At 50.2% G+C, this 26,480-nt stretch overlaps 1 protein-coding gene across 24 annotated transcripts in view; it reads left to right on the top strand.

The window, feature by feature from the left end:
• Window positions 1-26,480, top strand: part of LOC118512126 (titin) — a 138,143-nt gene that overhangs the window by 4,324 nt on the left and 107,339 nt on the right. For 20 of the 24 annotated variants that reach the window (XM_036056107.1, XM_036056103.1, XM_036056108.1 and 17 more), the window contains exons 3-13: window positions 10,515-10,637; window positions 10,713-12,032; window positions 12,580-12,930; window positions 14,105-14,269; window positions 14,358-15,122; window positions 17,340-17,531; window positions 17,604-19,185; window positions 20,592-20,752; window positions 22,718-24,575; window positions 24,926-25,317; window positions 25,903-26,463. In XM_036056107.1, coding sequence (XP_035912000.1) covers window positions 10,515-10,637; window positions 10,713-12,032; window positions 12,580-12,930; window positions 14,105-14,269; window positions 14,358-15,122; window positions 17,340-17,531; window positions 17,604-19,185; window positions 20,592-20,752; window positions 22,718-24,575; window positions 24,926-25,317; window positions 25,903-26,463 — 7,470 coding nt within the window. The remainder of the gene's footprint in view (window positions 1-10,514; window positions 10,638-10,712; window positions 12,033-12,579; window positions 12,931-14,104; window positions 14,270-14,357; window positions 15,123-17,339; window positions 17,532-17,603; window positions 19,186-20,591; window positions 20,753-22,717; window positions 24,576-24,925; window positions 25,318-25,902; window positions 26,464-26,480) is intronic. The other 4 variants (XM_036056110.1, XM_036056105.1, XM_036056115.1 and 1 more) reach the window with 2 other exon arrangements.

The raw sequence follows: 26,480 nt of genomic DNA, 5'->3' as shown, positions 1-26,480 counted from the left end.
TGTCTGTGCCAGTGCGTGCGTGTGTGATTGTGAGTATGACCAGTCTAGAAGCCGGTTTTTTCGGTGTGGTATTATTATTTTAATGTCCAACGAAAGGCAAGAGGGAACGAAATATTTCTTCTTGTGGGAGAAATCGCTTGGAGGGCTCTGTAAGGGAATGGATGAGTTCTTAAGAGGAAGCTGCACTGACGTTGCCTCGGGATGGCCAAGTTTTTGCACACATTGATGAGGCTTTTAGCTCTCGTTTTTGGGCGGAAAGAAACCTCGGAGATCGTGGTTAGCCACAAACCACGACACAACAGAGAACGGAGGAGATCGTATTGGTTCGGAATTCGAGTAGGTCCCAAAAGAAACCCTTAATTCCTGGAGAAGCTGGGCAACGGCTCATTTGTTAGAGTGTTCGTAATCATAAGTGTCCCACTACTTGTTCTTCTTCGGTAATCCCCACCATAGGCCTCGCAGAGCACAAACACAAGACATAAAACACGGAACAGAAAGGGCGAAAGATTCGCGAATGAAATTGTTGCATCCTCCCCCGAGCCGGCACCGACGCGGGGCATAATTTATGGTCATGTTGTCTGTCTGGGAGTTGGGCCCCGGGTTCGATACGCGATTCGTTTTACTTCTTCACATAAAACGTCCCCGTAAACACAGCATACGGACTCGAGCGGTGGTCGGGAGAAAGAGAATGTAAACAATGTTGCCACATTCGCCACAAGAGCTCCATAATCTTGGATCCCAGTGCTCGGGGGATGTGGTGTAGGACTTGCTGTGCAGATTTTGATTCGTTGCTGCTGCTTCAGGGCGCGATAGCGAAGAAGAGCGTTCGACTGCAACTGTGCCGGCAGCAACTGAGATCGAGGAGGGCCACTGGAATTATCTCGCTCGCAAGTTAAGATTTGGGGATGCAAAAATCAGGTCATAAGCGTTTCGAACGGTGACTTCCGATAGGGTAACACTGGCTTGACGTCAGCGTTCAGCAGAGCAAGAGAAAGGGATTTAATGCGAAAACGGACTAACAAATGTTGGATGCAAATACACATTATAGGCTGAGAAATTATCAAATAGAAATCGTTAATAGTTTAGCTGGCGATGGTGAGATGATTGTTGATCGCAGAAGACTGTACTCGTAAATGATGGATGGAGATTTTTTTCGAGCGAAATTTTGCATACAATTTAAGAAAAAAGCTGATGGATTTGCAGTAAATATTTGGAGAAAGTGTTCTTTTGTAGTATAAAGGGAGAGAGAGAGGTCTGTAATCATTATGATAATTTAATGATCGTTTTTTGGAGCGTACGATGCGAGATTTGAACCCAAGATGGAGGAGATTTGGACACTGCGTCACATTACATTATCCTCTGTGCCATTTGGTCGATCAAACAACCTCCAAGTAAAGTTAATATATAAGCTGATGAAATCTACCAATCAACCTTCGGTAACAAATTTCTCTTGGAATCCGTCAGCAATTTAAAAAACTGCGACGATTGCTACCGTCAACATGGCACTTACATGTAAATGTAATTCAGTGAAAATATGCATATTAAAAGGAGAAGGGGAATTGGAAAATTATGTTTCAAAGCCATAGACGTCTGGCTGTTCCGCCTCAAAGGATTTTTCATTTCCTTGTATGTTAGTTGATGATTGTTGTTAGAAATTAATTAAATCACGCATTCCGATTACAGCTCCGCCCGCTCTATTGTCACGTTTCTGGTTGAGCAAGCAACATTAATTACAAAAACTGATCCCATCGCTGCTGACTTCATTTTACGTGCAGATGCCTGTCCTGTCGCGGGAATGTGTAATTTAGTTGAATTTATATTTGTGGCGAACAATTCACAATAGCAATAGGATTTAATTTTATTTCTTGGCTTAAAATCGGCACACCAGATCAGCATCAGCATTCCAGACTATGGGGAAAGGATTGTCGCCCAGATGTGTGACGATAAATTTCCCCATTTTCTTCGACATTTCCTCGAGCTGTTCAGATGTTTGTGAGGCAAAGCGTAGGCAGCCAGGGTTTTTCGGTGTGTAAACATTGTAGACCTCGACCAACTGTTTAGCTTGGCTAGGTATTATTTGTTATTAATGGGCGAGGATTTTCGCATGCTCTCTGCTGCTTCCTTCTGCGTTTCCTCGTGCGTACCCCCTCCTTCCCTACAGATGGTGATCCGCAAGATCAATCCACAGTTTTCCATTTTCAAACATCGGGAAGCCATCGTGCGTTCAAATGTTTTGCTAATTTTCTTGCGTTGGCCCAAATGGATTTGCCATTTACTGGCATGGGGGTGAAGACGTTCTTTTGGGAGAGAGGTGAAAATTGGGTGAAAGAACGAAAACCAACCCCTGGCACCATCAGCATTGTGTGTATAACTGGTTTCCCAATCGTTTTTCGCCAGATTTTGCGCGATGATAATGATGGCGGAGATGATTGGTTAGGAATATTTGCAAATTGCTTTATCAAGCCACCAACTGCTTAACGGGTCCAAGTCCCGGGCGTGCTTCAAATGATTGCAATTTTCCGTACGGTACTTTGAACCACCGGCAAGAAGCATAGCAAGATAAAAGAATAATGTATGTGTTACTCCTACGACTTGGAAGGCACCAAATTGGAACAAACACATACTGTTTTGATCTTTCCAGCTGCAGCAAAGCAGACATCCCCCCAAACGGAACGCAATCTCAAGAGCACGCTGAAGCTATTTTTCCACCCAACCGTTCGGGACGTTGCTGATGTCACCCCGGGGTGGTTTTTCCATCGGCTTTTTTCCCAAAATAAAATCGTTCGAAAATCTCCGTTGCATGCTATAACACAGCCCACGAGACGTGACGTGGTTTTCCTGTCCCACTGGCACACGCACCGCTCGTGCGTACGATGGACAACGGTAGACGGCATTGTTCCTTCGCCGGTCTCATTAAATTTCCCAGTTTCCAGTGGTCGCGGACGGGCAAGCAACATGTTGCTGCAAAAATTGTTGCTTTATTGGCACAATAAATTGTGCCCGTGCTGCATTTGTGGAGTTTGTAAAATAAACATGTCCACCCGCAAAGGCACGGATACAAGAATAAAGTTATCTGTTCCTCGGAGGAAAGTTTTTTTTTGTTCGAACCTAAAGCACCGTAAAACCTAAAGCGTGACTTCAAATTTAGGATTTGGGCCAACTTTCCCAGCCTGCGAAGAAAAAACCAAAATGCTTTGCAACCAAATCGTTTGCATCTGCCCACAGAAATCGGGTTAGAATTCGACTCGGACACCAGAAGCATGGCCAGCGCGCTCGGAGCGCATTAAATGTGTTTATTTTGCGCTGGTCTGCGGACGGAACTAAACAAAAACAAATGCTGACAGTACCTGCCACGGGGAAATGTGTCAGTTAAAACCCGTGAGTCGGTGGCTACCGAGACGAGAAGCAAATCGTTTCAAACCGATCGACAGTTGGGCGATTACCTTCACTCGCTCGACATCATCATGTAAACCATTTCCCCCGGCGATGCGTAGATTTCCATGCGTTCTGGGACTTGGGATTTTGAGGTCACTCTTTGGAAGAGATTCAGCAGGTTTCGCCGATTTTCCACCCGAAACTCGATGTCCCAAATTCATGATCACGCCTGTCGGACGCTTGATCGGGCAGCCAGCACCAATACCCCGTAACGGAGTGCGGTGTTTGTGCTCCAATAGTTTTCCTTGGCCGGGCGCGAGCAAGGTTTGTGCTCAATCTCTTCTAGCTTATAATTATGATGGCGAGAATGTACCGTTTCCGGCCCGGAAGGCCCGACTCCAGACGGCTGTAGATCAGTGTGGGCAACGGGGGTTTTTTTTTTCGGTGCACCACTTGCGATGCGTGGAAGCCAAATTTCGGCGCTTGGAGGAGTCCAGAAGCGTATGCTGGAGAGAATGACTGGGTTGAATGGAGCTGCCGCCAAACGCCGGGAACAAGTGGCCATGTGGATTGGGGCTGTAATTGATCATAGAACGCGTGTTTGTTATTTTAAGCTGGCCTAATGCTCGCACTTGGGAATAGGTCAATCATTGTGCAATGCGCGGGTTTTGAAGTTTAAATGTATCATTCCGTGCGGAGAACTGCGGGTGCGGTAGGGCAGCACAAGGAAGACTGGTGCAGTGAAGTTGGTTAACACCCCGATGCTAATCGAATGTCAATTTACGCTTCTTGTAAGAGCTAAAATTTAATAAGCACAACGAGGACGATCCTCGAACGAGGGCCGAAGGAGGTCGACTCATAAATATAAACGGCTGGCAGTAAGTACACCGCCGTTTGCTGTTCTGGTCGTATACGTGATCGCTGTTTCTTCCCAAGCGGGCATAAATAATCGACAGGCAAGACACCACACACAATGCGTGTAGCTCATAAATAATGGGTGCTTGTACGGAGCAGCTATCGCAAACATAACACCGCGCGTCACATGTACGGTAAAAGAGGCACAGAAATAACATAAGGGTTCATTTGCGTTCCATCGTGTCCAGGGCATGACTTTGCGCACAAGCATTAATTCACACCACCCGCGCGATCCGTTCCCGGGACCATGCTTCGAGGTCCTACGGTGTCCAGACTGCTCAAGACTCTGGCGCATGGAGCATCTCGTTAAATCGTGTAGTGCTCACTCGTGTTAGTCATCGGGCACCCTACCAAACATGGCACTTTTGCTGTGCATATGATCTGCCGGCAGTATCGTGAGTCTATGACGGTGCGTCCTCTTGTCCACCCTTGTCGCGAGAGTTGAGGGTGCGAAAACTAAAGCTGCCAATGTCCAGCGACTTTGGCACGGAAAAATGGGAGTTTGCATGTGACATGTCCTGGGTTTATGGAAATGATCGTAAAGGCTTACATGTCGTACCGATCGATAGCGCTGGGAAAGCGCGCTCCAAGATGGCAAGGTGTTCATTAATCAAAACCTGCTTTGAGTTACAGAGACAGACAACGATGAGCGAATACCGCAGCAGATGGCGCATCTAATGCGGGATCTGTGGCATTTGAACCGCCAGCTGCACGTTGACTGAGCTGCCAAAGCTGCCAAAAGTATGTTTGTAAACAAAGGTCGTTATCGGTTGAACCTGTTCTCGAAACCCTTTCACTCTTGCTCGGACGTATTTGTGCAAGCGGTGACTTTACGCGATGGTGCTGTTCCAGTCTTGACGCGTTGACACACGATACCTGCGACCGTGGCAAGGGAACAGCTTCTCCCTCCACGAGTTCATTCATGCACTGTTCCACCACACCACACCTTCACAAGTGTATCAACGTCCGAGGTCGTGGTTTTCGGGTAAACAGACTCGTTTTGTCTTCGGCTTCATGCCATCCATTCGGCGTTGGCCATATTTGGGTAAGCAATCTCAAGTCCGCCTCACTGGAGTCGTTGAGGCTCCTCCAGCTGGCATTGGGGGTGTTGAGTGTGGTTGTGTGAATGTTTGTGACATCTGAGCTGGAGCCTGGCTGTATGTGTGATGCAGGCTCTTTCGCAAGTCACGAGTCGTATGCAAAGTCAAGCGTCAAGGGAAGCTGTCCCAATTTCGACGCTGTGCCGTGACCTCGTCCATGTTTGCCGGGGGTTTTGTTTGTTTTAATCAGGGCTCCTTAAGCGAACCGTTCGTTTGGAGTATTCTGCAATTAAACAATACTTTGTAGCGTTCCATAAAACCTCCATCCGTAGCGGTGATGCGTGCAATTGCTGAAGCCATTGCTTTGGCCACCGGTTGGCCACCACTCGCAAATGACGTCATGGTGGCCGTTTTACACGCTTCCTTTGCGGCAAAATGTTGCAACGTTCTAAAATTAATCTTTGCGTTTTACCGTCCGCTTACACCGACCCGAATGTGCCGAATGGCTGCCGTTGCCTGCTACTGATCGGAAGCAGATTCGTGCGATGGGAATTGTTCGCGTACGGGATGGCTGGTCCCATCCGTCCGTATGTAAATCGTCCGTGGAAAAAGAGGGCGCGGACAATGCAGCCTGGCAGCTACCAGATGAAGTGGAAGTTTTCGTGATGAATTATGAGCGTTGAGCCGAAAATTGGCTGCATATTCCGAGCCGACGGAACATATGGGACTCTTGCTCCCGGCAAACGATCAAATCCTCTAAATCTTCTTATTTCACAATTTGAACATAAAAACACAACGCTTCTCCCACTCGGACGAACGTTCTCCCCGTCCGAGTTCGACGATCATCTACGAACCTGAAAGCGTAAAAACATATGCGCCTGGCGGGCACCATCGTGGCGGTGCTTTCTACTTTTAATGCTCAGCAACACCTCGCGCCTCACGCGAAATGGTGGCAACAACAAGACTCGCAGCTGTTGACGGACAGAAAAAAGCCGCCTGATTGGCAAACGGTTGTGCAGGTTAGGTGTAGAAGTGCCCAGCGTGAGGTGAGAGAACGTGATTGATTTGGCGTAACCGCGAACCACGAATCATCAACCTTTCTCACACGACGGCTACCGAGTCGCGGACCTGGAAGATGAATTCACTGGAGTCGCTGCAGGCACCGTTTGCGAAGTTGGAAGACATGATTGGCTCGGGGGAACCTTCAAATCATAATCGATTCAAATTCATCGCTTTTTTATGGTAGTGATGCCTTAATGCTGGTTTCTAATCAGCAGTCTACCTTAATCTGGCCAGTGACAAGTTTTTCTTTAAAGGAGAGTCACCATCATACTGCTTGGGAAACACAACTCTTAGATTATTTCCAATTCGATGACGCTATCATTGCCGGATTACATCACCTTCGCGAACGGTTGGTGAGAAAATAGAGAAAATGTGGCCCTACAACCCACCGTTGATTGCAATCTTCCTCGGTGCGGCAAGCACCTCGAAGTCAGGTGCGACCTTGCCCTATTAAACGATCCAACCAATCCCCACCGAGATCACGGCATTCGCTGACTGCCAGCACCATACAAATTGCACCATCTTTTGCATGTGAAAGCCGCACTAGAATTTCATTTCCAACTGCTGGAAAATTCCTACCCTATCCACCGCCCTCCAGGTTTTGTTTCGTGTTTGTAATTTTTAATCGTCCTCTCCGTACCGCGCATGAAAAGCCCGACCATCACCATACCGTGCGGGCACGGGCGTAAAAATAACCTTCATTCTTCAATTTATTCTCCTCCTCCAACCGGGGTGAGATCAGTAACTCTACACTTTCTCCCGATCCGCGATCGTACAGCGCGATCCTCGTTCGAGATGTATATTCGCGCTCAGCATAAGAATGACGTCCCGCATAGGTGGATTAGTGCTTCTCGAGCGATCTCGTGAGTCTCGTCCCGCTTGGGACTCACACTCCTCCCAGCCGTGCCCGGTCGTGTCTGCTGGTTGTGGATCTAATTTTAATTCATCTACACCGATCGGATGTAAACTGGTTGTTTGGTGTACGCGCCGCTGTACAGCTTGGAAGCATGTTTAACGGTAATTGGGAACGGTTTGACTCACGAGCAGGGTGCCGAGAATTCTTGGCCTGACTGCCGAGAGATTCTTTCGTGGTGATGGTTCTACAAATCTAAATAGCTTGCGTAGAATTTCAAGGATCACTAAAAGCCACGGGTGGCTTGGCATTTGATCTGTGAGGTGTTTTCCTGACCTTTTCAACCGGGTGTTCACCGTGCGTGTGTGTGTGTGATACAACTGCCTACGGGGACATCGGTGGAGAAGCGTTGGATCTCTGGTTCAGCTCACCGAGAAGATAGCTTTCCGGTTTTCCATTACTCCCGAGCCCGTAATTATCCCATTAATTCCTATCGGAAATGTAATCGGGGCAATAAATATTTCCATGTGGTGCATGCATTCCTGGTGCGCTGCTCCACAACTGGCCGCATTAAATGAAGGACATAAAGTATCGAGGTAGAGGACTGTGGTACAAGATCCCAGATAAATTTGCACGACTCGAAGTGGTCGAGTTTATGGGTCCAGTTTTATGTAAAGGGCAGTAAATCCTGTGTGAATCTTGCTCTGGATCGCTTGACTTGGGAATTCGTTTGCTTGAGAGATCTCGATCTCGTTCTCTCGTTCATTATGCACAAAATTTGAAGTAGTCTTTGGAATCCAATTTCCAATCCAATATACAACAAAAAAGCACTCCGGAACTAAAAAGCATGTAACAGAGAGATCTCGAACAACTGTAAATTGAACGTTTAATTGATTCGTTAACGAGATGGTTCAATTTTTAAACTTCACCGATAAACTAAAGCTCCCGAAACCACCTCCGCACAAACGCAAACACCCGGTGCTTGTAATTGCGCAATTTAGACTCACTTTTTCTCGCTCAGCTTTTTTTTTTTAAGGTCGACGATCTGAAAACATATTTTGTAGCCAACGGGGCCCAACCAATGCCAAAGACATTACCGGGGGAAGTTGAAGAAGTGAAGCGATGGGCAGCAAAAAGAGCTGCTATGAAGTAAACATCTTGTAATGCCCCATTACACCTTATCAACTGCCGCAAGTGCTGGTTCCTCACACCGTTTGGATAGCGGGATCAACCGTGACCGTGGGCACCAGGGGCCCAGCGGATGCTCGAAGCCCCATGCTGGGTGTTCGTGCCTTCGAATCGGGCTGTGAGTTACCGACGAAATACCGTTCGAGCAAAATGAAAAAAAAAAAACCGAACCAAAGCTGTCCGAGGAGTGCCGGACGTGGTTTGCATAACACTAGTGGCGGGTTCCCTGTGCGCGGCTGGGAATTAATGCTGTCTTTCGATCGCTGTGATTGATTTGTCCGACCACCACACCGGGTGGTTTGGGAAGATGCGCCCGGTTTAGAAAGTGAAACAAAATAGGACTTTCAATTTTGACGTTTCATCGCTATTATATTGATGTCTTTCATCAATATGCATTCAACATTTTGTTCGCTGCCACGTCTTACGGTCCCTTTAAATCTAAACAACCATCAAACAGCGTCTAGCCATGTTTAGAAAGGAAGTAGTGTGTGAGAGAACCGATAAAGAATGCAGGCAAAGGAAGAGCGATCAAGCGGCGAGTTCTTGAGCCTTTCTTGCACGCCTTTGTAAATGACTAGTCACTGCGTGTGGGCGGGCCTCGTTTAAGACGGATAATTATAAACACATGCTTTAACTGTGGCCATAGAACAGTGTGTGATTTGTTGTTGTTGAGGTCGGAGTTACCGAAGCCGACAGACACGGAATCCGCTCCATATGTTTAGGAAGTAGCGTCGATGACTCCACGGGGAGGCTCATGGATTCATCTGGCATTAGTTAGGGTGGCTGTGGCCCACTGTTTCGGGACTCTTAAGCCAACCATGACGACAACGTCAGTGACGACAACATGTTTTACGAGATCATAACCTCCGAGGGCTGGAGAAAACTGTTTCGGTAGGCTTTCTCATCTCAGACACACTTTCTTCTCGGTTTGTATGTTGGCCCTCTCCTCCACGAGTTTTCCATCCCAAACTAGCATAGAAACATTTGTGTCAAATTATTGGTGCTCGTTGCCGTATTTTTCTTTCACCGAGCGTTTGCTTTTGCCCTGATTGAGCGTGACCAACGTTCCGCGACGAAAAGTCACCGATCGAGTCTTTGAGGGCTCGGACCCAAAAGGAGGGAGAAGTCGGGCGGTGCTGCAAATCGGTGAAATGGAACTGCAAAATTGATAGACTGTGGGGAGAGCGACAAATTATCCCGCCGGTTCCTGACCGTGCGTGCTGACCTGCATTCGGAATGTCTGACTTGTCGAAGGTATATGTCGCCCCGGTGGATGTTTAGGTCTTTGGGTAATTAATGTTGCTTCGCCTTTCACCAACTGAGTCGTTCGAAGGGAGAGGAGCTTATGAGTTATGGGGCACAATAAACTCTGCGCTAAACAATCGCCACAACAGTCGCGAGCGTTGTTCTAATATTTAATATTTCGGAAGGAAACACAAATGTCATCGCTCTAGGGTGATTGTGCCGGGTGTGCTCACGCGTTGCCATGCCCTCCAGTGATCGGATGTGTCTGGCGCTTTCATCAGGTGCACTGCAATACGATCTCCCCGGAGAGGGATCATGTGTCAGCATCGTCGCCACTAGGGCCACGCTGCGGGTGAGAAACAAATCGCTGTCAAACGACGGCGCTCTGGGAAGCGCAACTTGGCAACCTTATCCGCACCGGTGCATCTGGTTGGGCGCCCCGGGTTCGCTGTTTGGTCAAGGCGATGGTTGTAAAGGTAGGACCAATTCGGGTCGGGTTACCTGCCCTCGCCGATCGGTGTCATCGCAAAAATGGCCCCCAAAAGTACGTTTTTGCGCGTCAAAGACTCACGTTTCTCAGCTAGTTGCATAACTGCGTTGCCTGTTTTGGTGCAATAGGAACTGTTTGCCTGCGATGAAATTGCAGCGAATGAATCGCATCATAGTAGGTCGGTGCATTAATTAACCTCTTTCTTTTTGCGGAGGAAGAACCTGTCAATCGCAATGTTACTTCTATGTGGGAACCGCTCGCCACCACTGCTCATTGATGGTCATGGACAGGTTAATTAATATTAAAAGTGGCTATTCTAATTACTTCTTTTGTCTTCCCGTTGCAGAGTGGAGAAAAATTGTACATAAAGGTGGCAGATCTGCTACCAAAGTTCACATTTCTCGGCCCAAGCCTGGATGATGCTCTGAAGCTTCAGAATCAACACGATGAGCTGTTACGGCAGATACAGGTCAGTATCAGAAGGTGGCCGCTTCTAGGGAGATCATTTACTAACCGGTTTCGCCTGCATTTTTTTTCGTTTTAGAACATGCCTACACCGCTGGAAGAGTTTTATCGAAAAATACAGGAAAAGATTGCATCCAACGAAAGACCCAACCCGACACTGATAGAGGAGATGGCCGCCTCGCTGAATGCCGTCTGGCACGACATCAAGCAGATGCTGGCCGAACGTCGAGAGATCGTCGTACTGAATGTGGCCTTCTTCGAACGGCTGGGCGAAGCGTACGGTAAAATGTCCTCGCTGGAGGTGGCCTGCAACGATACGATGATCCCAATCGAGATCGACGCGGTGCGAGAGTTCCTAGAGTCGTTCCGAGATTTGCGCGGCGATATGCTCGCTGCAGTAGCTGCAACACTGAAGGCGGGTCAGCAGATGTTGGACCGGTTGCGAGTGTTGTCCGAGATTGGAACGCTCGATTCCCGCCCGAATCACATCAAGCTGGACGCTGTACAAGCGATCGGTCAGGTGGAGTCGTGGCTGGAAGATCTCTCCAACCGACGCAACCAACTCGAACAGGCGTGGATATCGCGCAAGACACAGCTAGAACAGTGCCTTACGCTAGCCATTCTGGCGAAGCAGCTAGACGAGATCGAACAATGTCTCACGCGTGTACGCAGCCAAACACTGAGTTCGTTTACGCTCGGAGACTCAGCCGAACAGGCAGACAATCTGCTGGAAACGTACCAAAACCTCAAACCAGAAGCCGCATTGCTTCGTGACAAGGCTCTGAAGATCACCAAAACTACCGAAGAGCTCCTGACGAGCGGATGTTTCGCTGGTGACGAAGCCTGTGCCAAGGCGTACTCCGTACTGAGCGCCTGTTCGGAGCATCTGGAAGAGATCGACCACCGCGAGTCCCTGTTGGGTCAGTCGCGTAACTTCTTCAACCGAGCGAGTGCGATTCTTAAGCGACTGGATCAGGTTGAGCTGGAAGTGGCCGGGGCAACTGTGCGACCCGCATCATCCAACGACCTACCGGCACATCAGAAACTTCTGCAGGATATCCGCGAGACAATTGGGGAAGTGCTGCAGATGGGATATTCGCTGGTGGATGATGTTGGCCGGACCAAACCGGAGGTGGCTGGCGTGCAAGCTATGATCGAGTGTATTGAGCAAAGAAAGCTGCACTTCGAACGCTACTGCAACGAGGAAAGCGAACGAAACGTTCGCACGGCACAGGCACTGAACGAGTTCCTGGAGCGGTACGGACAGCTGTTTGCGTGGCTTGAGGAGGCGCGTGAAGAGCGGATTGTGCGGGGCAGTGCGATCCATCGGATGGGCGAAAATTTGGTCGAAGCGAAGGACTGTCTGCTGCTTCATCACCAGTTTTTGAACGATCTCGAGGTGGGTGATTTTATGGTAGAGTGTTTGTTAGCCATCAGCTCCTTAAGTGGAGATATACCCTCGAGCGCTCTAATGTGCTACTAATGCTACGGAGCTAAATGAACGCGTTGGACAAAAATGAACATGTTGCTTAGTTGACTTCCATCGGGCCTACGTTACAGTTCAATGTGCACGAAAACTAAAACAGCCGATATGTCATTTCGCTACACGCGTTGTGTGTTGGACCATAGAACCTCTTCCCAAACTTACATTCTTCTAACTCGCAAAACCAAGAGCATGTATATCGGTCCAGATGTTCGTTATAATTTACGATCATTTCTGACAACGTATCTAAGAACAAAATAGGAAGTAAAAATGGCAGAAGGAAATGTCCACATGGCAGAGCCAATCATCGCGCAACAGATGTTGAGCTGCCGACATGAATTTATACGACATTTCGGAAAAAATTTGGCGACGACATGCAACGTGCACATTAGAAAACTTGACAACTGTTCATTAATCCCCCCGACCACTTTTCACTCCCTCTCCTTTATGCCTTTTCTTCCAGATCAAAGGAAACGCTATTAATAACTTGCTCGTACGATTGACGCCCAGCCTGGAGCATCTTGCCGACGGTCAGCGTGATGACGTGCAGCGCAAGATCGATCTGCTCCGTCAGCACTGGATCGCGCTCAAGAACTGCGTCATCGAGCGGGTGGACCTGCTGAAGCTGTACATCCGCTTCCACCAGGAAGCGGAAACGTTGCGCAACCAGTTCGATGCCCACGCCATCCAGTTCGCCACGTTCAAGGACAACCCGGCGGACCACTCGCTCATCCTGGCCGCGATCGCGAACATCCGCCAGACGCTGGAGAGCCTGCGCCCGCTAGGGGCACAGTGTCTCGATCAGCTGCAGCAGGTACGTGCATGTGTGTGCAGTAGGGGACACACCAGGATAAACACCTGTCACCTTGCACTGGGGAAATAATGACGACAAAACGATACTAAATAATGATTTTTGGTGCGAAGGAAAATGTTGGAAGTTTTGTTGGAACGCTGCCAAACCGACCGGCGCGATTGCTCGATTGGAGAAGCTCGGTGTGGATTTTCTTGCTGCTTCGTGTGGGCATGTATTTTTGTATATGTGTGTCGGGTGTGTGTGTGTGCATGTTTGTGTGGTTTTGAAACGGTCGTGGTGGTCTTGCGGTTTTAACGGATGACTGCCGTTGAATAATGAGCCAAACGCGGGCAAAGTCGTGGAAAATATCACAGCCGAGTAGTTAGTAAAAATAAATTAAATGCTTTCCTTCTCATCGGGCACGGCGAAGCGATGGGATGGGAAATGGTGGAAAATTGATGTTCGAGCGGTTTTCTGCTTCTTTGCATGCACAGTTTGCTTGCGCTTATTCTTACGCCGTTGAGCTTGTAATTTGATCGCGTAGACATTGGAACGATGTCAGGAGGGTAGGCTCATGTTTCGGTAGTGTAACACACCAAATCTCGTGTACTCCGTGTGTATCATGTAAGGTGAGCTTGAGCACGAAGAACTTTGGCATTAGATTCGCAGGAAAAAGGTGCTAAACGCTCGCGTACGTGTCCAATAGAGTTTATGGGGTAGAGTAAGAATGTTGGAGAGATATCGAGCTAAAAATAGCTGGGTGTATTAATTACAGTCTCAAGATATTAGAAATCTGCAAGCCTGCCTAATTAGTTCCTGCAAGCGATACCTTCCCAAATAGCAATGAAATCTTCCCATTTCTGCTACGCATTGTTGCTTAGCCCAGATTTCGTTGCTCCAGAAAAGTGTCGAACTCTGTTCCGTGACGCGGTTTCCTTCTCTGCGGTGCGTTGTATTGCCCACTATCGAGCATTTGCTCGGAGGCCTATCATGCCGGTATGGCGGCCACCCGCACTATTTCCAACTGGTGTCAGCAGCCGCAACCCATCCGCAAGCGAGCACGAGAGAAAGCGAATATAATATCGTTATTCCTGGCTGTTCGGGGCGGTGGTTCGCTTTCCTGCTCACGCTCCATTACACGCGCGTATAGTTAACGGTGTTTATGTGTCTCTCTTTCTCGCTTGTCTGTACCAAGATTGGGGACGCATACTTGCAGAAAACTCGCGCAGCGCAGTGCGTCGAGCGGACACTCGCCGAATTTGCCGATCGCCAGTCGGCCGTCAGTAATGAGTGGGAAAGCTGGAACAGTCGACGACGCACGGAGACAACATTGAAGGAAATCATGGCTGCCAACATGGAGGTAAGTCACGACAGCAAGGCAAGAGTTCTACAATTCCTCACCTCCATTTTTGGCTGGGTCCTTTCGTTCTTTCTTCTTCTTCCGGTAGACATTGGCTGTGGCGTCCAAGCTGGAGGAGCAGCTGTATCCAATCTTTAGCACCGCGCTCGATAACCCGTCCGATCTGATCGAGTTCATCGGCCGCAAACGGGCTCAGCTGCAGCAGGATGTCCGTGCTGCCGAGGCCGATTTGACGCAGCGCTTCGACACGATCGCTCAGCTGGAGCTGGCCGGTGCTGATGCAGGTACGGAGCAGGACATTGTGGCGGTGAAGAACAATCTCAACTCAATCAAGACGAAGCTGTTCACACTGGGAGCCGACTTTGGCGAGCTGTCCGATGCGACCGAACACTTTCTGCGCTCGATCATGCAGTGCCGAGACAGCATTCGGGAGTACTTCGGTACAAAGCATGCGGTAACGGATCCGGGAAGTGTGGAAGCGATCGCCGAAGGCTACGAACAGTTTAAGCAGGCGACGATGGAATACTTCCGTGGGTTGCTGCAGCAGAGTGAACAGATTATTGAGCGTGTGAAAGCCCTGGAGCCACCGGGCGCACGGGAGCTCGATACGGACAAGATCATAACGTTGCTGGAGAACTTGCGGACGTACTTTGAGTCGCAGACGGAGTCGGAGAACTGCGAGCTGAAGAAGCAGCACAGTGTGTTGGCGTTCGATCGTGAGTTGAGTGAGGTGCGTGCCGCAATCCGTGCGGAGTGTGATCGGTTGGAGCGGGGACGTGGGCAGTATGGTGAAAGTTTGGCTGATGCTCAGACATCCAGGATCACTTTTGAGGAGCATGCAACGGCTCTGCAGGTGAGTACGGTTGAGGTGATATTCAAAGTTGAAGAATTGGCACCGTTTCTGGGAAGAAGTGTAATCCGACGTAAAAGTGAGTAATAACCAACACATGGCTAGGAGGATGTACCAACAGTGTGCCACCCATCCCGGCGAGCGACCTTGTCCTCGCATCCTTTGACTGCGATTAATTGTGCAGATTTATCTCGCAGGTTGTATTTACCAACCAGGACAGGCGCCATCCACACGGCTGGTACCTTCCCAACCACTTCCATTTGATCGTGTAGCCGCAAATTTGCATTCAAATTGCGCTCTCGATGACACTAATTGCCGACAGTGGCAAAAAATAAGACCTACCGGGTGCGGACTGTCGAGTGTGTTGAACCAGAGTTGCTATAATGTTTTTGATTTCTCCACCACGGGAAAAAATAACGACCCACGGAATATCTCGCCAGAACGGTTGCAAAGAAAACAAACCTCTCGGCTCTGCTCTCTCCGTTGCTGGTTTCGAGGGACCAGCGTTATGTTTTGGATGTCATAAATTGTGTTCCCACCAGAGTTCAAATCCACCCACTGCGTAGGTGTGAATGGACGGGTAGGGTTAGAAATAGATGGAAAAGCGCCGGTTCACGGTTCCGATGAAGGATGTCCTCCTGATCGGCGCACAGCTGTTGATTGGACCAATTATTGATGGGCACGGCCCGGCGATGCTTTCCTTGGCGTGCGTGCCTATTTTTAAGAACACGATACGATGTAATCGCCGTGGATGAAGCAATCGATAGCTCAGAAGCAGGCCAAGCCAAAACAGTTCCGCTAAAGATAGCAACGCACACAGCAAACACGATCAGAGCAAATGGTTGGCGCTAAAGCCATCACACACACACACACACACACACACCGTCGCGCAGACACCCAATGGTGATGCAAAATATTTTGTCTATTGTAGGACGATGGTAAACGCTCGCAGAATTGCACTGCAACTCGATCCGATCGCACCAGCATTGCGCAAATTGGGATGCGTTTGTTTTTGTTTCGTCTCTCGGGACAGTTGAGGTTATGTTTTGCTTGTGCTGGGTCAAAGTACAAAGCAGACTAGCGGGTTGTGTTTACGGTACCGAGAGCGTGTGCGTCTTTCATCATTGTTTGGGGAAGAGAAAGCAATTTTATATCCATCCCCATCCACATGCACTAAAACCGAACAGCATCTACAGCACTTACAACGTTACACGCGGGGGAATGAATGGATGGAGACCTGCCAGAAATTAAAGACTAGATTTGATTGGGCATCAAAAACACCTCGGTCCGGTGCTGATGGAGAAGTGTTGTATTATTTAGACACAGGCGTACAACATCGACTCACAACCGTACGCCACACAACATTGTTTTGGTTTTCTCAGTCTCAAAATGAAAACCCATCACGCGGGCCCGGTGTTCCGGTGACGCCCAAACGCCACCACCACAAACATTCATCCCGCAACATACATCATGAGCAACGCGCGATGCAGCGCGGAACGTTACGGTGATGCGCGCGTGTGTTTTTTCTGCCATCGTGCCCGATGACAGGGACAGTGTACGGCGTACGTGTACAGCCGGAGCTATGTAAATATTTATAGAATCGAAAGATTTGTTTGTTCTGGGACGACCCACGGTTAGGGCTGAGACAGTTGGACGAATTCGGCGGTGCGTTCGTTTCGGGCGCGCGGCGACCGCTCGATCTGTGAATGACGAATGAGTCCGTCTGGGATCGACGCGGGTACACACGCCGCCATCAAGCGCTCATTTCTCTGTCACTAACAATTAGCGATCGGCGCACCTGTTGCGGGCTTCCACGTGCGGGTTTCCACTTGCGTCGCGTGATCATGCGTGACATTTAATTACTACGCCCACCCTTTCGAAGGGTTTTGATGTTGGGTTTCAGATTTCGATGAATGAGTGGGTCGGGAAGGGAGAGGAGGTTAGGAGGATGCTTGCCAAAACGAAGGAAGGTTAGTTTGAGGGTAGTACAGTCTTGTCAATGCAATCCGTCGGATGACTTATGGGATGATGAATGGGCATCTCTATGTACAGTAGTTTAGAGGCCTGGCCGTATGATAGATGTTAATTAGAAAGATTAATTGAATTTTGAGAATGTTGAACTGTTTTGTACCTTGTGAGCATGTTTCCGTTAGACGTTCTAATGTTCGGTCCTATATTGCCTACTAATGTTCGATCTACATCTACGTTTAATTTGATTAGGATCTTGAGCAGCGAATCAATGCATTTATCAATTCTGGCACGGATTTGGTACGCCAATATCCGGAGACAAGTCCTTACATCGAATCGGAAACGCACAAGATACGCAACGAATGGACCGAACTACTCCGAAAGCTCGAGGATCATCGTCAACTGTATAGCATCGCGATCGAGTACTTTGAGTTGATAACCACGGTAAGCTGCTTACTCACGTACATAACGAGTACAGTCTTCCACGACACTAATACACACTTTCTTCCTTCCCAGATTGAGGACCACTATCGCACACTGAACGCGGAACTGATCAATGCCAACAATAAGCTCACCATACTGAACAACGTGGATGTTGCTAACGATCTGGTTACGCAGGTGGATCACACGATTCGCACTCACGAAACTCGTCAGTTGGATGCGTTGAAGAAGATTGCCGACCTTTCGATCCAGCTATACGGATCCGACAAGACCGTCACCTTGTACACGGAAAACACGAAGCTGTTCCAAACGTTTTACAAGATCAAAACTGAAGTATACGAGCGTTCGAAGGAGCTGGCAGAGCAGCAGGCACGGCGTGAAGAGCAACAGCGTCAGGAGCAGTTGCAACGCGAGCAGGAACAGCTACGCTTGGATCAGCTGCAGCGCGAACAGGAGCAGTTGCAAAGGGAGCAAGAGCAAGAACAGCAACGCTTGGAGCAATTGCAGAGAGAGCAAGAGCAGGAACAGCAAAGATTGGCACAGCTGCAGAGGGAACAGGAGCAGGAGCTGGAACGGCTAGCTCAGCTTCAAAGGGAGCAGGAACAGGAGCAGCAACGTTTGGAGCAGCTCAAGCGAGAACAGGAGGATGAGCAACAGCGTCTAGAGATGTTGAAGCGTGAACAGGAACAGGAACAGCAACGACTGGAGCAGTTGAAGCGAGAACAAGAGCAAGAGCAACAACGTCTGGAACTGCTGAAGCGTGAACAGGAGCAGGAACAGCTACGTGTGGAGCAACTTCAGCGTGAAAAGGAGCTAGCCCTGCAAAAGGAGCAGCAAGCAACGGTAGTGGAGGATGTGAAGATCACGACCACAACTTCACATACCGGGCTGCCACATCAACAGCAGTCGTTCGATGTGCAAACGATCGATGAAGAACAGTACCTCCAGGAGCCTCAGGTTCCGCTGGTCATACAAACCGTTGAAGAACAAGTGCATGAGCAAATTCATGAAGTCATAACGACGTCCACCCTATCCAGAAGCGAACCACAAGCGAGCCTACGTGTGATTCAACCGCTGGCTGACGTGTGCGTTCAGGAAGGGCAGCGTGTACGTCTGCAGTGTGTAGTGGCGGGTGTTCCAGACCCCACGATCGAGTGGTACAAGAATGGCATCAGTGTACAGGGCAATCCGGACTATCGGACCAGCTTCGATCCGGCCAGTGGTGTGTGCACGCTGATGATTGACGAAACCGTCACTGCGGACAGTGCCGATATATTGTGCCGTGCTGCAAATGAAGCCGGCATCGCTGACACTACCGCCCGACTGCTCGTGACGGAAGCTCCACCACCACCGCCAAAGCCCGCCGGTACAGCTCCCTCGTTCACTATGCGGCTTCTTGATGGAGGTGTTGCACAGGAAGGTCAACCTTTCCAGTACGATTGCGTTGTTGGTGGTCTACCGACACCGACGGTACACTGGTACAAGGGAGATCAGTGCATCGACGGTTCGCCCGACTATCGTCAGACGTACGATCCGGCTTCGGGTGTGGCGTCCTTGCGTATCGAGCAGGTCTACCTCGAGGATCAGACGCACTACACCTGCCGGGCGGTGAACGATTGCGGATCGGATGAAACGAGCGCGTTCCTCACGGTCAAGCGTAAGTATCGAAAGGACCCGATTGACTCATCGGCGTGTTCGATCAGATTGTTGATCAAGCTTCGAGTGTGCGCTTGGTGGACCAACGGTGCCAGTAGTTGGTGGTGCGCGAGAATGTGCTTCGCTTCGATTAAGCGTTGTATTGGGACAGTGCGAAAGAGAAATTCAGAAAGTACGTGTGCGTACGTGTTTGTTTAGTGTAAAGTGATCACGAGTCGTTCATTTTCTGTCCATGGTTGCGATAGGTAGTGAATGCTGTAGTGACGATGGAGGCGCCTGGTGCTTTATGTACAAATGACCATGCGCCTCCATTGAGTGATTATTTCGATATTTTAATGAACTTTAAACTAATTATCGGTGTTTTATGGGAAACAGCAAAAATTTACAACACATTTCGAACTGCCGTTTTGGAACATGACGTCATGTTGCTTCAAGTGGTCCAAAAATGTCTCCCAAGTGGCCTTAGAATCAAAAACAAAGTGGCACTCTTGGAGTATCGCACGGATCGCATTAGCACTTGACTTGCGGCTAGGTTATCCGCTTGAAAATCTAAATCCACCGCAAATCCTGATGAGATCCACAGCAATAGACTGGCGGCGAGAAGGGCATACCACCCGCCTCGTTAGCGATGCTCCGTCACAGAAATTACACGCATCGCAGCTAATGGTGCGTTAATCTTTTGCAATAATTCTCTGCACTCAATTGAAGAAGACAGATGAGGTAAATGGGAAGCTACTTAGCGGTGCGTGCTTAAGAACTGCCACGCACCACGTTCGTCCGAGCGGCGGGTGCTTCTTGCACGAACCAATCCCCTCGGTTTCATTTGAAATTACACGCTCGATCGCATTCCTATACCCAGCGTGAGCGCGGTGAGCTCTCGGCCGTCAGCGAAGATTGGCTGCTCTTGGGTCGCAACATTGTAGCAGCTTGAGCCGTAAGCCACGGTCACTGACTTGCAATGCACTGTCTTCTGTAGCTAATGATGCTGTTCGGTGTGGAAGAATATCATTTTCCCCGAGTTAACAGGAAAAGGGGTCTTGGGAGTGTTTTGTCTAGTCCGAGAAAACCAGATCCCTATCGGGGCGTTTTCTAAGCATCAGAACGAAGCGAACGTGAAGCTTCTCGATGTACATGAGTACTTGGAGCTATTTTTGAGGTCCTAAAAGTACGCTAGTATTTTCCGATAGACAGTACAAACCATTTTCCCATCTTGTAGGTGGTGGTGTGCCGAAGATAGAATGGCGTTAGTACCGAGCACGATCAGCTGCTCGCACCTGTTGGTCTAAAGCCGCCATCATCAGAACCCGACATAACCGCATGATATGTTGGCGGCTCGCTGAGAGCTCTTTAATCCCACATACAAAGCCTATGATTTAATTTTCTATTTTCCCATTCCCCTTGGAACAGCACTGGAACCGACCGAATTTCCCGACTTCCCGGAACCGCTGTCGAATGTGATGGCGCGCGTGGGGCAGAAGATACGGCTCGAAGCGAAAGTCAGCGGTACACCGCAGCCGGAGCTTATGTGGACGCACGATGGCAAACACTTCACCAACCGTGAGGTTAAAGTAAGTATCTTGCTGGTGAGCTGCTGGGGAGGGCCACTCGTTAAATGTCACAATAAATCTATTTCTATTAGGTTTGGGTTTTAACAGTGTTATAGTTTCAGCGGTGTAAAAATTTGTTTTGTGGAATCTTGCGCTACACAGACACAAGCACACACTTGGAAGCAGTCACATAAATGCATTTTAATAGCGCAATTACACAGACCATGTTTTGAAACTCCATTCCCATTCCCCGAGCAGTGTGTCCACGGACAGTGTGCGTGCGTGTACATTACTCCTGTTCGGGATTTGCCGCCTGCGCCTCAATTAAGTCATCCAGCGCGGACATCGTTTCGGGTTGTCAAACGAATTAGCGCATTCGCGTCACATTTCCCGCGCGCGCGCTTGCCACCAGTTTTCCTTTGCCCTTTTCTTCCACCTCTGTGTGTCCCTGCCGTGCGTGTGCGTGTGTGTGTGTTGTTGTGGTACTTCTAAGAGCTAGCTGTACATATAGCATTTAGGTCCCGAACACTCCTCTGCCATAAGTTTGACAGCTTTCCCCAAGCGAGAATCCCTTTTGCGTTCCGTGTATTGATGTTTTGTAATGTACAATTCTTGTTGACTGCTGGTAGCTCGTTACTCCAACATCGCTCACAGCAAGGTACCCAACAAACGGGTATTTATCGTTATTTATTCCACGATATGTTCCAATTCTGTAGATTTTAATTATAATGGTTAAAAATAGACAATTTTCCCTCTCGGTCTAGCCGGAGATGCCGGACGGGACTAGAAGCTCGCACTAGTGTGCGTGCAAGTGTATGTGTTTGCGCATGCCCCGATTTAGACTGGCGAAGCATACAGGCGCAGATTGAACTGGTGACAAACTGTCGAAACAGTACAGTGTCAGATGGGGCAGCCAAGTTGTGAACCAATACAGGCAAAAGTAGACCTATGGTTCGGTGTATGGTAGCACTGCGCGATGTTATGACACCGACTGATGTCGAACCGTGTGGCATCGTCTGCGCAGTCGTGAAGTTGGAGAGATAAAAAACGGGACAAAGTAACGAGATCTGTTCCAGGTTTGTTTTCGTGCCCGTGCACTGTATGTTGAGGTGCATCACCAGCCTGGGAATGAGAGGTGCAGTTGCCGTTGGACACGTTATCATTCGTTGCAGAAATCCTGCTGCCTTGATACTCAACTAACGCTCCAACAATCGTATGATCCGATGCATGGCCTTGATTTCTTGATGTCTTTCAACTTGCTTTTCTTATGATGTCAAAACGGTTACAAAAACAAATTTATGATCAACATAAATTTCACCCACTTCGCACATCCTGTGTGAAGCTACTGTAATTGAGTGCAGGTTTGAAAAATGACATCGGCCGGTTGAATGAACTCGGTCCATCTCTCCCTCCAGTCATCCAGGCAATGATGCTTTTTTTACAAACCTGAACATGAAAACAAGTGTCCCATAGTGATGGTGGAAACGTGAAAAATGGTTCAAAAATACTCCTCCGTGTCTCCTCTCTTTCGCTCATTTTCACCGTATTCGACCGTCTCGGCTCAGCTTTCATCCACCGCCGAAAGTCGTAAGATACGGTTGGCATCTCCACACGATCCAAAAGGGGAGGGTCATGTTTATGTGTGTGTGTGTATATGTGTGTGGGGCTGTATGCGTCTTGCAGGAGGATTAGCCTTCGGTTCAAACTTACATAGATCTCGGGAACGTAGATCTGCTGGGCGAGTGAGACGGAAACACTTGTCCCCCGTTGCGACGCTCCGGGTCTTGCGAGGTATGCTTCGGAAGAACACACTCGACCACCAACATGCATTACGACGACAAGCGTAACGGTGTGTGACTTCGAAGACTACACCGATCTACTACGACCACAACGACGACGACGACGACGATGATGATGATGATGATGATGGTTGCCCCTGGGGCAGTAGAGAGTTCGCTACTGAATGTGTCCCGTTCTTCATTTTAGTTCTTCTACGAAAACGGCCGAGCGCAATTGGTCATAGACGAGGCATTCCTGAAGGATGCTGGTGTCTACACGCTGACCGCCAAGAATATCGCCGGTGAAAAGTGCTGCTCGTGTAATGTGGTGGTGAAGGGTCGGCTACCGAACGAAACCAGCGACTCGGAACTAGCAAGCGATATGGAGCCAGTGAAGCCCGCAGTACAGCTGCCGTTGCGGGATGTGTCAGTGTTCGAGGGAAAACCTGTCCGGCTGGACTGTGTGATTGTGGGCCAACCGGAGCCGGAAGTGATCTGGTATCACGGCGAGCGACCGGTGAAGGAGTCGAACGACTTTCAGCTACTGTTCCAGGGCGACCGCTGCTCGCTGGTGATCCGCGAGGCCTTCCTCGAGGACGCGGGCGTGTACCGGGTGGTCGCTATTAATAGCGCGGGTGAGGCGTCGAGCCAATGCTCGGTGTTGGTTACGCCGCTGAACACGGCCGAACCGGCGGTCCGTCAGCCGGCCGAGCGAGTGTTACCGGTGGTCGGCGCTCCGCCTCGCTTTGAGCGGCTGCTCAGCGACATCCTCGCGGACGAAGGTGAGCGAGTGCAGTTTGAGTGTGCGGTTAGTGGAGATCCGCGCCCGTCTATCCGGTGGTTCGTGAACAACCGCGAAATCCCGACCGATGTGACCGTGTCACCGCGCGTGCACTGTGTGGTGCGAGATGACGGTGTTGTGAAGTTGATCATCGAGCGGGTACTGCCGGACGATAAGGGCGTGTACACGGTGAAGGCCGCGAACGTGTCCGGTGAGGCAAAGTGTTTCTCCAACCTGATCGTGAAGACGATCAACGCACCCGAGTTTGAGGCGGTCAGCACGCCCGCCTTCCTTACCGAGAGTCAGGTATGTCCGACGTTCCGGGAGCTGTTTGCGGACCGTGTCGTGCGTCAGCACGAACCGACCAAGTTCGAGTGTATTGTGATTGGTAAGCCGCAGCCAAAGATTCGCTGGTTCTTCAACGATCAGCCAGTGCAGGGACACGATTTCCTCGTGTCGACCAGCGGCGATCGACAGGTGCTTACCATCCCCGAGGTGCGCCCGGAGCTTACCGGTAAGATCACCTGCTACGCGGAGAATGAGGCAGGCAATGCCCAGTGTGTCGCGATCGTGCAACTGCTCGAGCAGCTAGGCTCCATCGGTCCAAATCCAATGCCGGAGCTCGCCCTACCGATGGTCGAATCGATGCAGCAGATCGACACTACCGGTTCGTCTTGCGTGACGCTTCAGAAGCATGTGACGACTAGTTCGTCGTCTTCCTACTCATCCTCCTCGATGGCCACCGTACAGCAGAACGGTGTGGCCCACACACACTCGGAGGTGCATGCTGAATCGGCGAAGCTGGATCGTTCGTTCCATCAGGAAGGTGATCAAGCGCCACAAGTTGCCGAAGCGTCGGAACATCAACGCTACGATAAGGTGAACGATCAGCCTCCGACCGTACAACACGAAGCGTCCTCGTACGTGGGTGTTGCTCCAAACCTCGAAACGATCATTGCGAACTCGGGCCAAATCAGCACGGGCAAACCGGCGAGACGCAACATGGCGCCAAGGTTTGTTACGCCATTCAATGGCAAGATCGTCGATCAGGGTGCGGACGTCCTCATCGAGGGCATCGTTGATGGTTATCCGACGCCCGAAGTTCACGTCACCAAAAATGACGTTGAGCTGCAGCCGGACGGCGAACGGATCCAGGTGTCCTACTCGCTGAACAAGATCGTCGTCCAACTTCGCAATGTGTCGCCGCTCGATGCGGGCCGCTATACGGCCACTGCTTCGAATGCGGCTGGCGCTTCGACTACTACGGCGGATCTCGTAGTGAAAAGTAAGCCTTCCTGTGTCTTTTACTCCCAACGAGCACTATGTCCTGCGAGTCCGATAGGTTTCCTGTGGTTCAAAAAGCCAAATTTAAAATTCCGTTTTTCGCCGCTCAAAAGTTTTTTGATTGTTTTGGGTTTTTATAAATGTTGGATCCCATTTTGTAAAAATTCTTTTAGATCACTGATCTAAAAGAATTAGATCACTGATCAGCACAGGAAGCTTATCGATCGACATCTCGTTGTCACATCCCATGTTGCCGTGTTCACATTCTTACCTATTGTTTCCCTTTCTCTGGATTCTCGGTGCCTTTCCCTTGCGGTGTACATTTCGTGTCCCAACCCTTCGATTTCCCAGAATCCATCTTTCCACCGGTGTTTGGCAGACGGCTGCAGGCACAAACGGCCCGTAACGGAGATCGGGTCGTGCTGGACGTCGAAGTGTCCGGCACACCCGAACCAACGGTCACTTGGTTTAAGGATGGCCGACCGGTGCAGGAAACGCTCGCCCCGGGCAGCTATGCGCTGCAGCAGGTGGGCTCCTGCTTCAAACTGATCTTCGAGCAGGTCACGATGGCCGACACGGGCAAGTACATGGTGGTGGCGAAGAATGCCGGCGGCGACGCGCAAAGCACGGCCGACATTGCAGTGCTGCAGTGTGAAAGCGCGCCACAGCCGGCGCCACAGCCAGCGCCACAGCCCGCGCCCCAGAAGCATGTCTCGTTTGTGGACATGGTTCAACAGCAGCAGGTAAATACGAGACTCCCGCCCTAGACGCACTGTGCGCCAGTGTCCGGGAGTGCGTTTGTGTGTGCTTCCGTAGTGCAGTAGTAGCGTGGGGGTGCGTGTGTGTGTGTTTGTGTGCTTTGCTTGGGGTCACGTTGCCGTGACAGATCATTGCCATCCTTCCAAATGCCAAATCCAGTAGCAAATAGTAGCCGATACGCCCTTCATTTGAAGACTTCCCAGCAACCCTCGATACAAGCACTCGCAATTTCGCCGAGCGGTTGGATCATTTCATAATCGATCATCTACATATATCTCTTTCTCTTTCCGTTCTGTTCTGATCTTCCTTTGCTATCGTTGCGTTTGCCTACACGCGAACCGTACTCGTGTATCAATCTCATCGTTATCACGCCATTCCACCTCGACACCCTCTGCACATACCTCGACAAATCGAAACACACACTGACTTGGGCGACAAAAATAATAATAATCAAACACGCACTTCGCAATCGCAAAAATGTCACCTCGCTCACGATCGTGAAATCGTTCGTCGTCGCACTCGCGCACATCGCATCGTCGTGCTGCCGTGGCCACCATCGCACCCGCCAGCCCCGTTCGGACGAGGCGCTCGAAGGCGAGGGCGGTGGTTTCACTGCCCGGCAGGAGTACGCGAGCGAGGCGAAGCTGCACGGCCCGACGACGGAGTCGACGATCGTCACGGAGACGCGCCGTACGACGGAGGCGACGATGCGCATGGAGCACAAGATCAGCTTCCCCGATCTGCCGGTGCGTTTCTCGCAGCGTACGCAAACGCCCACGGTGCCGACGGTGACCGAGGGCACGAGTCCGATGGCTGACCCGTCGGCGCACCAGAACATGGGCACTAACACCGAGCACGTCGTGACCCGCTCGGACGCAACGCAGACTGCGACGACGACGGTCGACGTACCGATCGCACCAACACCGGCGCAACACGCGCCGGCACCGGCTCAGCCACCGACGACACCGAGCGTTCGGCTCCCAGCTCAGTCCGAATCGAAACGGGAGAGTAGCAGCATCAGCATCAGCAGCAGTACCTCCGTTGTGCGCGATCGTCCGAAGTCATTCGAACCACTGTTGCAGCAGCAGCCGCCGCCACCGCCGGCCAACGGTGATCTCACGGCACAGTTGGTAGGTGCAGAGGGAGC

The sequence above is a fragment of the Anopheles stephensi genome, chromosome 3 (genome assembly GCF_013141755.1).
Source record: "Anopheles stephensi strain Indian chromosome 3, UCI_ANSTEP_V1.0, whole genome shotgun sequence".
NCBI lineage: Eukaryota > Metazoa > Arthropoda > Insecta > Diptera > Culicidae > Anopheles > Anopheles stephensi.
The sequence above is the reverse complement of the archived record's forward strand: the minus strand, read 5'-3'. Positions and strand labels throughout refer to the sequence as shown.